The following is a 16,316-nucleotide window of genomic DNA, read 5'->3' as shown; positions in this document are numbered from 1 at the left end:
GAAGGCTTGCTATTTTTAAGAGGTCTTCTTGTGAGTCAGTCAGCTTGGTTTCGCAGTTAACACCAATCAGCATGTTAGGGTCACTATACCTCAGGAATAGCAAGCTGTTAAGTAACCATACTGAATTAACTAATCACAGTGAGCTCATCTCTTAAAAATTGTTCAGGTGTAAATCTTACGAGAAACATGAAAAAGCACACTGATTTATGGAGAGTTGAGCTAAAAACATTTATAAATATTTGCTGGGATGTTTTAGCATCTTTTCATTGTACTCTGAGAGCAATTAAAATTGTCCAGAGATCATTTATATTACCTTACAAATTGTTTATGTGGAAGTTTCTCTAGCTCTTCCACAATTTCCCCTCCACTCCCGTTCAGCATATCACCTGGGGTTCTGCAGTGCAGTATAGGTCATGTGGCCCCCTTCCCACCTTCTGAGAGACAGAATTTGCTTTTGTTTCATCAGACACTGAAGACTCTTGTCATTACTTAGGAGAAGACTGGGGGCTGTTTAGATCTTTATGCTGTATTCTCAGTCTCTGGACAATGCTTCATAAAAGTGGTTTTGCAAATGATTCAATCTCATTGGCCAAGCCAGTTAAGTCGAGAAGATTTTTTTCATGGTTTTCAGTGCATTGGCAGTATGTTTCAAACTCAAGCCCTCTCCCCAAGCCCCTGCTTTCTTGCAGGGTTTAGCACTGCTGAGTGGGTGTTGGCAGGCATGAAGGAGTACTTTCATATGTGACCACCCGAATACTCTGACCAGAATTTCCGAAACATGGGTCCTTCCTTCTGTTTGGAAAATGCCTAATGAAGTAAAGGGAGCCTGAAGGATAGTTCCCTGGCTTGCAGAGATTTCTGACCCTGATAAGAAAACTACTATATGAGTTTGGCCAGCCCATATTCAAATGGCCAGCTTCAGCCAACTTCTGTATTCTGTGTCCTTGTTTTCTTGGTGGACCAAGGTATGACTTTCCACTTGGACAAGTGTGTTATGTCAAAGATGCACACAAGAGGTTCAGGGTAGGGGAATGAATTGTTACTGTAACCGCGCTAAAAATTTGAAACTCCCAGAAAGCTGAGATTTCAATACTTTCCTCCCTAAAGTGAAGATCAAATAGCCAAATACTTTTCTAGTGCAATGAGGAAGTTTCTTCTTGTAATGCCAAATGCTAAAGTAGGAATGAGCTCATTTACCCAACACCATGAGAGTTAACGGAAATGTCCCATATTCCCAATCTAGCACCCTCTAGGGTCCTTCCTTGCTTTATTTTTCTCCATAGAACTTACACCCTATAATGTACTACATTTTACTTATTTTAAGGAAAAATTTTGCCTCTATTCCTCTCTATTACACACACATGTGAGAATATAAGTTCATGAGGGCAGGAATTTTATTTTTGTCTTTTTGTTTACCATTGTATCTCCTACACCTAAAAGATTCCTTGGCACAGAATAAGCACCTAATAAATATTTTTTTGATGAATGAATGCCTCAGAAGATGGTGTTTTCTCAGGTGAATATTTGACTTTCTCTCCCAATCCACCCACCTAGAAGCTACATCTCTTGAATGGCTTTGAGGTCTCACTCCTTTTATAGCAAAGGCTGAGAAAGACCTGACAAATAGTATGGTCATTTCTGAGGGTTTAGAACCACTGTGAAATAGTCTTAAAACCCCCGGGGCAGAATGAAACAGAGTCCTTGTGGCGCAAAGAAATCCCAGAAAACTTTAAACCAGATTCTCTGGCTTTGGCAAGGCAGGAGGTCAGTCAGAAGTCAATATTCTCCTACCTTGCTAACTGCTAGAAGACTTGCTTTCCTATGATTGAACAGAAACCAGTTCCTGAAAAACAATGTCTGGAAGATTTCTCCACCAATCTTAACAGACCACCTTATGTTGTGGCCAAAAACTCCCTTGCCCCCATTATGGTTTTGGTGGGACAGCTAACCAGTCTTGCAAAACATTGCTGCTTAATGAATGACTGCCCACCACAGACTGGTGCTGGCCAGTCCACTCAGACTGCACGCAAGATGGGTTTGTGCCCTGCGTTTCACCTTTTGACATAAAGAGGCAAATTTACTGAGTGTCAACCTGTTTGGTTTGAAAGATGCAAGGTACTGATTCTGAGTGTGTCTGTGAGGGTGTTGCCAAAGGAGATTAACATTTGAGTCAGTGGGTTGGGAAAGACACACTCACCCTTAATCTGGGTGGGCACCATCTACTCAGCTGCCAGTGCGGCTGGTATATAAAGCAGGCAGAAAAACGTGAAAAGACAATACTTCCATAGCCTCCCAGCCTACATCTTTCTCCCGTGCTGGATGCTTCCTGCCCTTGAACATCCGACTCCAACTTCTTCAGTTTTGGGACTCAGACTGGCTCTCCTTGCTCCTCAGCTTGCAGTTGGCCTATCATTGTGGGACCTTGTGATTGTGTAAGTTAACAAACATACATATATATATGTTTATCTCCTATTAGTTCTGTCCCTCTAGACAACCCTAGTACATTGGCCTACAGACATTCATCAAAGAATCACAAATAAATGGAAAATTACAATCTCTTTAACAGAGGCGCATGGTACTTTAATGATAGCTAATTCTTACATTGCACTTGGTGCGTGCCAGGAACTATTCCAAGTATTTTACTAACCCATTGAGTCCTCAGAACAAGGCTATGAGACTGGTAACTTTATAATCACTGTTTTACTGATAAGGAAACTGAGACACAGAGCTCTTGTTTCTTTCCATGGATTAAGAACTAGCAAGTTGGGAGGTTAGGGCTCTAAGCCAGGAAGTCTGGCCTTAGGGTCTGGGCTGTTACTACTATGCTGTACTGTCACATATATTAGAGATTATGTAATAGGGAATATTTGGAAATGAAATAATCAAGGTCAGTAGGGATTTTCCTCAAGATGCAGTGGCTGAGCTGATTTGGATGGAAGAAGAAGAGCTAACTAGGCAATGGTGTTGGAGGGAAGGGTTACAAATATGTCTACAGAAGGATCAGCATGTTCAAAGCCTAGTGGCAGGAGGAAGCATGGCCAGTATCAGAGACTGAAAAGAAGGCTAGTGTCTCAGGGCTTCAGACAAGAAGAAAGGGCTAGATGGGGATGTGGAGACAGTGTATCTGTTAGCTATGCTGTACAGCAAGCTGCTAAACAAAATGTCCTGCTTTAAAACAGTAACCATTTATCATTGCTTCCACATCTGTAGTCAGTGGTGTGAGTCTCCTGGCTAGGTTGGGCTGACCAGGACTCACTCATCATCTGTGGTCAGCTATGGGTTGGATAGGTGTCTGATTGTGGCTGGGTTCTCTCATGTGTGTGGAGCCTTGGCTAGGAAACCCGGATGGCGTGGTGGTGCTCCACTTGGTCTGTCACACTGCAGCAGGCTAGCTTGGGCTCGTTAACGTGGTGGTGGAATTCCAAGTGAATGAATGGCAATGACTAAAGCCTCTTGAGATGCAGCTTTAGAACACCGCCATCATTTCTCTCCTATTCTATTGGCCACAGCAAGTCACAAAGCAGCCTGGATTCACGGGTGGAGAAGTAGACTCCCGTTTGTAATGGAATGAGCTACAAAGTTATGCTGCAAAGCCACGGATACAGGAGGGCTGGAGAATTGGGGCAGTTTTTTTGTTTGTTTGTTTGTTTGTTTGTTTTTTGCATTTGACTGCAGGCAGGTTGGGGCTATTACACTTAGGGCCTTATGGACATTTTAAGGCATTTTATTTTTAGTCTGTGAATACTGAGCAATTACTTAAAGATTTTAAGGTGTACAAAGACATCACTTAAAGATTTTAAGATGTATCTTTACCTTCAAAAAGGTAATTCTGGCTTTGGAGAATATAAGGAAGAAGAGAGGATGTGGAGAGAACAGTTAGAAGACTATTGTAAAAGTTCAGGTGAGAGATGATGGTTTGGGTCGCTTTGGTGGGTATAAAGTTAGAATTGGATGCTTTTGAGAGCTAATTAGAAGGTAAAATTGACAAGATTTTGTGATGGACTGGTCACGGATTGGAGGTTGAATTTCTAGACCATGGGCTACTTGAGGGTGGGAATAATGACTTTCACATCTATGAAATCCTAGTGTCTGATACATCATGGGTGTTAACGATTTGAAAAACCAATGAGTGATTATACTGCATAGTGCATGGTCTTTTTCTTTCTTTTTTTTTTTTTTTTTTTTTCCAGTTACATGTAAATCCTTGTGGTTTGGTATACAGCTTCATTGTCTGGGTTTGTGTGTGTGTGTGATACTTTCCAGAATCAACAAGCACAATGTCCAGGAAGGTGGCTCATTCGTTAACTTTCCCACCCCTGTAGCAGAAAGAGCACTGACTTCATGCAAAATGAAAGACATAGAGCCTTAGGGGGACATTCATCCTCCCAACATCTCTTCCCCAAGGGTGACTTGTGGGAGCAGGACCAATCTAATTAGCTTTCTGGGCTCTTGCTTAACAGAAGAACACAATATGGGCAAGCAATTGAAGCTGGAGGAAATGGTGTCCCTGGCTCTGGTTAATCTACTATTATTTTCTCCCTTTCTGAGAATGTGCCTTAGTAACTCCTGTGTGAGGCACAGGCTCAGATATTTTCAAACAAATAATGAAATAGAGGACCTAGCTCATCTTTACGGGGTATTTGAGTGGGGTTTTCTTCACCATATAGCAAAAGGCTGTGCAGTGGCAATTTTGGGGACCAAGGCAATGCAGCTGAAATGAGCAGTTTTTCTTTGCTTCAGGTTTGCTAATCTGCAGCCAAGGGGTTCTCTTTCCTTCAAGCTTAATCTTCACTGTTATCTTTGCTGCTCTTCTCAGAAGAGCTAAGGATTTAGTTAATTCTTTGGCCCTTTCTGGAAGGAGAGGAAATGGTTTGTCGCTGCTGCTGGAAGGGGGCTTCCTGCCTTCTTTCCTCTGCCTGGTTTTGAGGAGACATTCATTCTGTTAGCAAGTGGGGCTAATTTAGTGTGTTCAGCTCACTCCATTTCATAGAGCCCAGGGAAGCTGCAAAGATTGGAAAGACAAGATTGCATTTTTAAAATGCCTTTGAGCTCCAGTTGTTTGCATGTGAAATGTAGAATAATGCAAACTTTTCTGTTTCCCCATAACTAGTGGGGCAAGTAATGGCAGTTTTATACAACGGAGCCTGAAAATGGACCCCCAGTGCAATTTATTTGATGCTTACAAGTTGCCCACTGGGTTTTTAATGTGAAAGACAGTTTTGCCTTAAATAATTGGCTCAAATGAAAAAAACATCAGAGTGCTCCTCTGTGAGCAATAATCTAGAATCACTTCTGAGACTGTTACCCTGGTTATTGTCATGATGTGTGGCTCAAAATAATGACCTCTTAGACCCTTCTGCAGTAACAGACCCATTTCTTTTTTCCTGAGGGCATGAGATCAGGGTAGGTGGGGCAGGCTCCATGTGAACTGAATCCTCTTTGTGCTTTTTAATTTTTAAAATATTTGAGGAGAAATTTCCAGCGCAGTGTGTGAGCACTTAACCACACGCCTGTTATTACCACTGATGAGATTCACGCAGCTTGGACCTTGCACTTCTATTTACCCTTTAACAAGTTCTCCCATCATGGAGCTATTAACAATTGTTTTCTAAGAAAAACAACCAACACCAGTGCACACACCCTCTTGCATTTCCTGTATCTGCTGAGTTACACTTACCCAGAAAGCTTTTTTGTTTAACACTAAATGGCGTGTGAGAGGCTGAATATCTAAATAGACCATGGTCAGACCGTATATAACAATAGAACTGGACCATGGCTTCCAGCAACCTCTCAGGAAACCAACCCCTTATCTACAATAAACAACCCAGCAAGCCCGCCTGACCTGCGGGAGGTCAGACCTCTGTGTCTAGTAACCATCTGGGAAGCTAAACAATAACTTGTGTAACAGTTGGCCCCAAATTGCTGGGACTTGACTAATAACTTCATCTTCATTAATAACCTTCATTAATAACCTTCATCTACCCTGGACACATCTTATGCGGATAAAAGGCAATTCTCATTCTTAATACAAAGTACTTCAAAAAATTACATTATAACTCCTAAGTAGCTTTTAGCAAATAATAAGTACAAAGTTCTAGTAAAGTCTATGTGGTTAATCACAATTCTCATTTGTACTATGATCATCTAATAACTTATTTTCTAAGAATGTAATAGTCACAAATATTAAGGTAGTACCTCTTCAGCAGCTGTCGTATTTCTGATGGCTTCTAAGAGGAATGTGATCTTTGACTGGCCTGGGATATTCTCATAGGTTTCCTGCATGGGAAAAAAAAATGGTTAGGAAATAATGTTAGAAAACTTCATGAGTAAACCAGTGAAAGAAATAAAGAGTGGGAAGGATGCCTGAGAAATTATTTAATCTAGGTCTGGTGTTAACACCTTCTGTGACATGAAATATACTTCAGATACGTTAGGGAAGAGAAGATGTCCAAAGGGTTATTTATCAAGTTCCTTTCTACATATATCTCTTAAATGTTTCTAATGTGTGTGCATGTTTTCCCAACTTATGCTCCCTGGTTAACAAAACTCAAGGCCTAAGAGGGCCAAAAAATTGCCAAATGTGACTTAAGCCATTGTGCTGCAAACTCTAGTGCTCACTTAAAATCACCTTACATCATGAGAAACTGTTTTGTTAACATTTTTGAGACTGGATGATGTACAACTGGTTCAAATTACTGCTACTTAGAACCACCAGACACACACCTGGAAGTAAGTCAGAGAAACAAAGTATTCAAATCCTTCATGCTACATTTTCTTCCAAGCAAGGATCGTACTAAAACCTTACTACGTAGATAAATGAATGTGGTCAGGATAAATTTGGCCAGGAGGCTTTATTGTCTTTTGCAGATCTATTAGCAAGAGGTTTGTGACTCAGGACACTCTATCCTCTGCTAATAATGTAAAATCACAACAAATTGGTTAACAAAAAAAGTTGACACCAATTAAAAGACAGATGATCAGAACGGATTAAACGACAAGAACCAACTATATGCTGTCCAGAGAAGTGCAGATTCATATGCAAGAATTCTAATGGTATTCGTTCACTGTGGAAAAGAAATCAATTTAAGTACACTTGGAATTGCTTACCCTAAGAAGCCTCTTAGTAAATAGATAATCCATTCTTATCTAGCAATTTAGAGTTGAGTCTAATGTGGGTGACATTAATTTCTTTAGAGCTTACCTGCTCCCCATTGTTACCATACCTCTTTATCTACGTGGTTTCTCTGGAACAAAGTGACAAGGGAGGAAAAACAAGGCTATTTTGAATCCACATCTACCTTAAACCTTTTACTAAGCACCCCATGGCATCCATGAGATATTAACAGATAATGAAATAAAGGCTTATAAGTTAATGACTTGCCCAAGATCACAGACAATGAACAGCAGACAGAACTCTGGTCCTCTAAGGCCAACCATATTCAAAATCTCTCTGGTACTGAAAGCTCTGTCTCACTTCATTAAACAATCAGTTGTATTTATGCAGTGCTACACAGTTTTCAAACTTTTCAAACATATCTGTCTGGGGAAGAACAGATTTTGGGGGAAAGGAGGATTCAAGATCTTCTGATAACCTCAAGTTCCCATTCTAGTAAAAAGCACATAGGATTATAACAATGCTGAAAACTGTGCCAAAAAGTATTCACAGCTGAGGAGACAAGATGGTCTGAATTTATTTATCCAGAAGAGATAATTTATGTAAAGATATTCACAAGCTGAATGCAAAAATGGTTATGTACCTTTGAGACTTTTCACTTAATATTTACCAAAGCAACTCCTTATACCAGTAGTATGTTTTCATTTAAAAAGTATCTCACTATACAATAAAAAGCACCCAGCTTAGCCACTTAAACACTGGTAATGTGATCAATGTTTAACACTTAAATTTTCAGTGGTCTAAATCAAGTTTTTGTAAAAACTTTTTTTTTTTTTTTTTTTTTTTCAGAGGGAGTCTCACCCTGTCGCCCAGCCTAGAGTGCAGTGGGGCGATCTCGGCTCACTGCAACCTCTGCTGCCCAGGTTCAAGAGATTCTCCTGCCTCAGCCTCCTGAGCAGCTGGGATTTACAGGCGCCTGCCATGGCGCCCGGCTAATTTTTTTTTATTTTTAGTAAAGACGGCATTTCACCATCTTGGCCAGGCTGGTCTTGAACTCCTGACCTCGAGTGATCCACCAACCTCAGCCTCCCAAAGTGCTGGGATTACAGGATTGAACCACTGCACCCAACCATAGCTGGGTTTTCTCAATCTGTAGATGGCTTTCTAAAAACCTCTCAGCTGCCCTCTCTTCGAATATTGTTTCTACCCGATTCTTTCTTTCTCCCTGTCATTCTCACATCAGACCTGTGTTAGTCCTTTTCATTCTGTCCTCCATGGTTCTCAAACTGTCCTGTTTCTCATCTTGTTTTCTGTCTATGCTTTATTCTTGTGGTTTCCTCAGGTTTATCTTTAAATTTACTATTCTGTCTTAGGCCATATCTTACCTTCTGTTTTTAGAAGCAAGGTAGTTCTTCCAGAAAAGAACTGCACTTGGTTCCACTAGGCAAGCAGTACTACTACCAGCCTGGGATCACTTTAAACTACATTTTTGATGGTATGTTTTTTAGACAACATAGATTGTGTGAATTTGGGTTACAAACCATGTGAGGGCCAGTGTATAGTTGCAAATTCCCAAAGGAGACTTTCCCTGTATACTCAGTGATATGGTTTATATCTCATCTTGACAAATCTCATCTTGAATTGTAGCTCCCATAATTCCCATATGTTATAGGAGGGACCTGGTGGGAGATAACTGAATCATGGGGGCAGTTTCCCCCCATACAGTTCACTTGGTAGTGACTAAATCTCATGAGATCTGATGGTTTTATAAGGGGTTTCCCTTTTTGCTTGGTTCTCATTCTCTCGTTTACTGCCATGTAAGACACGGCTTTTGCCTTCCACCATGATGGCAAGGCCCTCCCAGCCACGTGGAAATGTGAGTCCATTAAACCTCTTTTTCTTTTAAATTACCCAATCTCAGGTATGTCTTTATCAGCAGTGTCAAAACAGACTAATACAGTCAGTGACTCCAGATAGTATGTGTCCTCACTGTCCCCTGGGGAGAGGGGCAAGGAGCATGTTTATTTGTAGGGTATAGGCTTTGGGGTCCAGGGTTTATATGTGGGGGTGGGGTTTCTATTAAATCACAACCTGGTTGGGCCCTAGTCTTTGTCTCTGTTTTTCCATACCCTGCAAGACCTTGAGCACCCAGGCTCAAATTCATGGCAAATATCCTCAATGCAAAAGTTGTCTCTGCTTTTGTTTCTGGGTGCCTGTCTCGATTCAGTTTTTAATCTGAGGATTCTTTACTTTCTTGCCAGCTTGGAGACATATTTATGATGGTGAGTTTTTTGTTTTTATCAATCATTTTAATTGTTTTTAATGGAAATGAGTCAAACTGTATATATAACCCACCCTTATTTTTTAAAAATTCACAAGAACAATGAGAAGATAATATAACATGAACATAGGTGCTGCTGCTATGGAAAATTACAGAAACCCACTAGAGTGAGCAATGGATGGAGCTGAGGCAGAGCCACAGCTGCCTTTCTCAGGATGTCAGCTGTTGCTAGGGAGACCAGCTGAATAGAGGGCAATTACCTAAGGAAGACTCTGAGGAGAACTTTGATAAACTGGTCAGCAGGTTATAAGAACACATGCATCTTGTTTTATGATTGACAAGTGTTTCTGTAATATCTGCAAGACCAGCCTCTAAGTAAGCGTGGTTTACTCTTTTATTCAGCAATAACTTAATGTGTCCACACCATTCCTGGCTCTAGATGCTTAGTGAATGTTCGATGAATTCTCTGAATTTGCAGAGACATGAAAAAAGGCATCCAAGTGGGCAGCCTTGATTAACTGGTCATCCATGTCATTGACTCCAAGTTTTAAAAAAAATGCAATAGGCGGCCACAATGGTCAGAACACAGAAGCTTGAGGCAGATTCTGGTGTCACCCAGAGCGACTAGACCAACATTCCGGTGTGGGCAGTGGTGGCGGCCGGCAGGCAGTGAGAGGAAGCCCGCTACAAGTGCCCTCGTTCCCCGCCTCTCTCGATGAACCGGAGGGAATAAGCCGCTCCTCCCGCAGGGGCTGCGCCTCCATGAATCCCTAGTTGTTTTTTTTTGCTTTCTCTCCCCTCTCCTCACCCCCACTCCGACCTCCGTCCCGCCTTCTCCCTTCGCCAGTGGCGGCCGAATCCATGTGCGGAGTCCATACCAGCGCAATGGCGTCCAACCCCCAACGGGGGGAGATTCTGCTCAGGGAACTGCAGGGGGATTCCCGAAGTCTTCCGTTTCCTGAGAATGTGAGTGCTGTTCAAAAATTAGACTTTTCAGATACGATGGTGCAGCAGAAATTGGATGATATCAAGGATCGAATTAAGAGAGAAATAAGGAAAGAACTGAAAATCAAAGAGGGAGCTGAAAATCTGAGGAAAGTCACAAGAGATAAAAAAAGTTTGTCTTATGTAGACAACATTTTGAAAAAATCAAATAAAACATTAGAAGAACTACATCACAAGCTGCAGGAATTAAATGCACATATTGTTGTGTCAGATCCAGAAGATATTACAGATTGCCCAAGGACTCCAGATATTCCAAATAGTGACCCTCGTTGTTCTACTAGCAACAATAGATTGAAGGCTCCCTTCGTCAGCGGCGGCCGCGTCCAGGTGCGGAGTCCATACCGGAGTGCAATGGCGTCCAACCCCCAACGGGGGGAGATTCTGCTCAGGGAACTGCAGGGGGATTCCCGAAGTCTTCCGTTTTCTGAGAATGTGAGTGCTGTTCAAAAATTAGACTTTTCAGATACAATGGTGCAGCAGAAATTGGATGATATCAAGGATCGAATTAAGAGAGAAATAAGGAAAGAACTGAAAATCAAAGAAGGAGCTGAAAATCTGAGGAAAGTCACAAGAGATAAAAAAAGTTTGTCTTATGTAGACAACATTTTGAAAAAATCAAATAAAACATTAGAAGAACTACATCACAAGCTGCAGGAATTAAATGCACATATTGTTGTGTCAGATCCAGAAGATATTACAGATTGCCCAAGGACTCCAGATATTCCAAATAGTGACCCTCGTTGTTCTACTAGCAACAATAGATTGAAGGCTCCCTTCGTCAGCGGCGGCCGCGTCCAGGTGCGGAGTCCATACCGGAGTGCAATGGCGTCCAACCCCCAACGGGGGGAGATTCTGCTCAGGGAACTGCAGGGGGATTCCCGAAGTCTTCCGTTTTCTGAGAATGTGAGTGCTGTTCAAAAATTAGACTTTTCAGATACAATGGTGCAGCAGAAATTGGATGATATCAAGGATCGAATTAAGAGAGAAATAAGGAAAGAACTGAAAATCAAAGAGGGAGCTGAAAATCTGAGGAAAGTCACAAGAGATAAAAAAAGTTTGTCTTATGTAGACAACATTTTGAAAAAATCAAATAAAAAATTAGAAGAACTACATCACAAGCTGCAGGAATTAAATGCACATATTGTTGTATCAGATCCAGAAGATATTACCGATTGCCCAATGACTCGCAGATCGCAGCAAAGGTTTCAGTTTAATCTGCAAGATTTCAGGTGTTGTGCTGTCTTGGGAAGAGGACGGTTTGGAAAGGTGCTTTTAGCTGAATATAAACACACAAATGAGATGTTTGCTATAAAAGCCCTAAAGAAAGGAGATATTGTGGCTCGACATCAAGTAGACATCCTGATGTGTGAAAAAAGAATTTTTGAGACTGTGAATAGCGTAAGGCATCCCTTTTTGACGAACCTTTTTGCATGTTTCCAAACCAAAGAGCATGTTTGCTTTGTAATGGAATATGCTGCCGGTGGGGACCTAAGGATGCACATTAATACTGGTGTCTTTTCTGAACCAACAGCTGTATTTTATGCTGCTTGTGTAGTTCTTGGGTTGCAGTATTTACATGAACACAAAATTGCTCATAGAGATTTGAAATTGGAAAACTTATTGCTAGATACAGAGGGCTTTGTGAAAATTGCTGATTTTGGTCTTTGCAAAGAAGGAATGGGATACAGAGATAGAACAAGCACATTTTGTGGCACTCCTCTATATCTTGCCCCAGAAGTATTAACAGAAATTTCCTATACAAGGGCTGTAGATTGGTGGGGCCTTGGCGTGCTTATATATCAAATGCTTGTTGGTGACTATCCCTTTCTTGGTGATGACGAAGAGAAACTTTTTGACAGTATTGTAAATGACGAAGTAAACTATCCAAGGTTCTTATCTACAGAAGCCATTTCTATAATGAGAAGGCTGTTAAGAAGAAAGCCTGAGCGGCGCCTTGGGGCTAGCAAGAAAGATGCAGAAGATGTAAAAAAGCACCCATTTTTCCGGCTAATTGATTGGAGCGCTCTGATGGACAAAAAAGTAAAGCCACCATTTATACCCACCATAAGAGGACGAGAAGCTGTTAGCAATTTCCATGATGAATTTACCTCAGAAGCACCTATTCTGACTCCACCTCGAGGACGAAGGATACTTTCGGAAGAGGAGCAGGAAATGTTCAGAGATTTTGACTACACTGCTGATTGGTGTTAAGTTGCTAGACACTGCGAAACCAAGCTGACTGACTCACAAGAAGACCTCTTAAAAATAGCAAGCCTTCATTTGCTCTCTGTGCCACCAATAGCTTCTGAGTTTTGTTTTGTTTTTTTTTTTTTAATTGAAACACGTGAAGATTTGTTTAAAAGTACCATTCTAATACTTCTTCAAAAGTGGCTTCTCATTGTACTTCAGCGTAAATATGAGCACCGGGAACAGTTTCATGGAGTTTAAGTTGAGTGAACATCGGCCATGAAAATCCATCACAAATACTTTTGGATCAATAGTCTATTTTAAAAAAGAAAGGAAAAAACCACTTGTTTGCAGTCCCTAGCTTTGCCATATGCCCGCCTTAAGTGGACGGAAAATTAATCACTTAACTATGTCTTACAAAAAGAAAAAAAGGGCTTGGAATGCTTTTTGTAAAACATAGTTAAGTGAAGCCACTTTTGAAGAAGTATTAGAATGGTACTTTTAAACAAATCTTCACGTGTTTCAATTAAAAAAAAAACAAAACAAAACTCAGAAGCTATTGGTGGCACAGAGAGCAAATGAAGGCTTGCTATTTTTAAGAGGTCTTCTTGTGAGTCAGTCAGCTTGGTTTCGCAGTTAACACCAATCAGCATGTTAGGGTCACTATACCTCAGGAATAGCAAGCTGTTAAGTAACCATACTGAATTAACTAATCACAGTGAGCTCATCTCTTAAAAATTGTTCAGGTGTAAATCTTACGAGAAACATGAAAAAGCACACTGATTTATGGAGAGTTGAGCTAAAAACATTTATAAATATTTGCTGGGATGTTTTAGCATCTTTTCATTGTACTCTGAGAGCAATTAAAATTGTCCAGAGATCATTTATATTACCTTACAAATTGTTTATGTGGAAGTTTCTCTAGCTCTTCCACAATTTCCCCTCCACTCCCGTTCAGCATATCACCTGGGGTTCTGCAGTGCAGTATAGGTCATGTGGCCCCCTTCCCACCTTCTGAGAGACAGAATTTGCTTTTGTTTCATCAGACACTGAAGACTCTTGTCATTACTTAGGAGAAGACTGGGGGCTGTTTAGATCTTTATGCTGTATTCTCAGTCTCTGGACAATGCTTCATAAAAGTGGTTTTGCAAATGATTCAATCTCATTGGCCAAGCCAGTTAAGTCGAGAAGATTTTTTTCATGGTTTTCAGTGCATTGGCAGTATGTTTCAAACTCAAGCCCTCTCCCCAAGCCCCTGCTTTCTTGCAGGGTTTAGCACTGCTGAGTGGGTGTTGGCAGGCATGAAGGAGTACTTTCATATGTGACCACCCGAATACTCTGACCAGAATTTCCGAAACATGGGTCCTTCCTTCTGTTTGGAAAATGCCTAATGAAGTAAAGGGAGCCTGAAGGATAGTTCCCTGGCTTGCAGAGATTTCTGACCCTGATAAGAAAACTACTATATGAGTTTGGCCAGCCCATATTCAAATGGCCAGCTTCAGCCAACTTCTGTATTCTGTGTCCTTGTTTTCTTGGTGGACCAAGGTATGACTTTCCACTTGGACAAGTGTGTTATGTCAAAGATGCACACAAGAGGTTCAGGGTAGGGGAATGAATTGTTACTGTAACCGCGCTAAAAATTTGAAACTCCCAGAAAGCTGAGATTTCAATACTTTCCTCCCTAAAGTGAAGATCAAATAGCCAAATACTTTTCTAGTGCAATGAGGAAGTTTCTTCTTGTAATGCCAAATGCTAAAGTAGGAATGAGCTCATTTACCCAACACCATGAGAGTTAACGGAAATGTCCCATATTCCCAATCTAGCACCCTCTAGGGTCCTTCCTTGCTTTATTTTTCTCCATAGAACTTACACCCTATAATGTACTACATTTTACTTATTTTAAGGAAAAATTTTGCCTCTATTCCTCTCTATTACACACACATGTGAGAATATAAGTTCATGAGGGCAGGAATTTTATTTTTGTCTTTTTGTTTACCATTGTATCTCCTACACCTAAAAGATTCCTTGGCACAGAATAAGCACCTAATAAATATTTTTTTGATGAATGAATGCCTCAGAAGATGGTGTTTTCTCAGGTGAATATTTGACTTTCTCTCCCAATCCACCCACCTAGAAGCTACATCTCTTGAATGGCTTTGAGGTCTCACTCCTTTTATAGCAAAGGCTGAGAAAGACCTGACAAATAGTATGGTCATTTCTGAGGGTTTAGAACCACTGTGAAATAGTCTTAAAACCCCCGGGGCAGAATGAAACAGAGTCCTTGTGGCGCAAAGAAATCCCAGAAAACTTTAAACCAGATTCTCTGGCTTTGGCAAGGCAGGAGGTCAGTCAGAAGTCAATATTCTCCTACCTTGCTAACTGCTAGAAGACTTGCTTTCCTATGATTGAACAGAAACCAGTTCCTGAAAAACAATGTCTGGAAGATTTCTCCACCAATCTTAACAGACCACCTTATGTTGTGGCCAAAAACTCCCTTGCCCCCATTATGGTTTTGGTGGGACAGCTAACCAGTCTTGCAAAACATTGCTGCTTAATGAATGACTGCCCACCACAGACTGGTGCTGGCCAGTCCACTCAGACTGCACGCAAGATGGGTTTGTGCCCTGCGTTTCACCTTTTGACATAAAGAGGCAAATTTACTGAGTGTCAACCTGTTTGGTTTGAAAGATGCAAGGTACTGATTCTGAGTGTGTCTGTGAGGGTGTTGCCAAAGGAGATTAACATTTGAGTCAGTGGGTTGGGAAAGACACACTCACCCTTAATCTGGGTGGGCACCATCTACTCAGCTGCCAGTGCGGCTGGTATATAAAGCAGGCAGAAAAACGTGAAAAGACAATACTTCCATAGCCTCCCAGCCTACATCTTTCTCCCGTGCTGGATGCTTCCTGCCCTTGAACATCCGACTCCAACTTCTTCAGTTTTGGGACTCAGACTGGCTCTCCTTGCTCCTCAGCTTGCAGTTGGCCTATCATTGTGGGACCTTGTGATTGTGTAAGTTAACAAACATACATATATATATGTTTATCTCCTATTAGTTCTGTCCCTCTAGACAACCCTAGTACATTGGCCTACAGACATTCATCAAAGAATCACAAATAAATGGAAAATTACAATCTCTTTAACAGAGGCGCATGGTACTTTAATGATAGCTAATTCTTACATTGCACTTGGTGCGTGCCAGGAACTATTCCAAGTATTTTACTAACCCATTGAGTCCTCAGAACAAGGCTATGAGACTGGTAACTTTATAATCACTGTTTTACTGATAAGGAAACTGAGACACAGAGCTCTTGTTTCTTTCCATGGATTAAGAACTAGCAAGTTGGGAGGTTAGGGCTCTAAGCCAGGAAGTCTGGCCTTAGGGTCTGGGCTGTTACTACTATGCTGTACTGTCACATATATTAGAGATTATGTAATAGGGAATATTTGGAAATGAAATAATCAAGGTCAGTAGGGATTTTCCTCAAGATGCAGTGGCTGAGCTGATTTGGATGGAAGAAGAAGAGCTAACTAGGCAATGGTGTTGGAGGGAAGGGTTACAAATATGTCTACAGAAGGATCAGCATGTTCAAAGCCTAGTGGCAGGAGGAAGCATGGCCAGTATCAGAGACTGAAAAGAAGGCTAGTGTCTCAGGGCTTCAGACAAGAAGAAAGGGCTAGATGGGGATGTGGAGACAGTGTATCTGTTAGCTATGCTGTACAGCAAGC

General features: G+C 41.2%; 1 protein-coding gene and 1 pseudogene across 1 annotated transcript; both read left to right on the top strand.

Annotated features, from left to right (window-relative positions):
• The window catches only part of LOC129464114 (heparan-sulfate 6-O-sulfotransferase 3-like), a 388,520-nt pseudogene that overhangs the window by 73,414 nt on the left and 298,790 nt on the right, over positions 1-16,316 (top strand).
• Positions 10,252-13,022, top strand: LOC134732600 (serine/threonine-protein kinase N2-like). Its single transcript, XM_063618673.1, has one exon. The coding sequence runs from the start codon at positions 10,281-10,283 to the stop codon at positions 12,609-12,611; it is 2,331 nt and encodes a 776-aa protein (XP_063474743.1). The 5' UTR covers positions 10,252-10,280; the 3' UTR covers positions 12,612-13,022.

This window comes from Symphalangus syndactylus, chromosome 15 (genome assembly GCF_028878055.3).
Source record: "Symphalangus syndactylus isolate Jambi chromosome 15, NHGRI_mSymSyn1-v2.1_pri, whole genome shotgun sequence".
NCBI lineage: Eukaryota > Metazoa > Chordata > Mammalia > Primates > Hylobatidae > Symphalangus > Symphalangus syndactylus.
The sequence above is the reverse complement of the archived record's forward strand: the minus strand, read 5'-3'. Positions and strand labels throughout refer to the sequence as shown.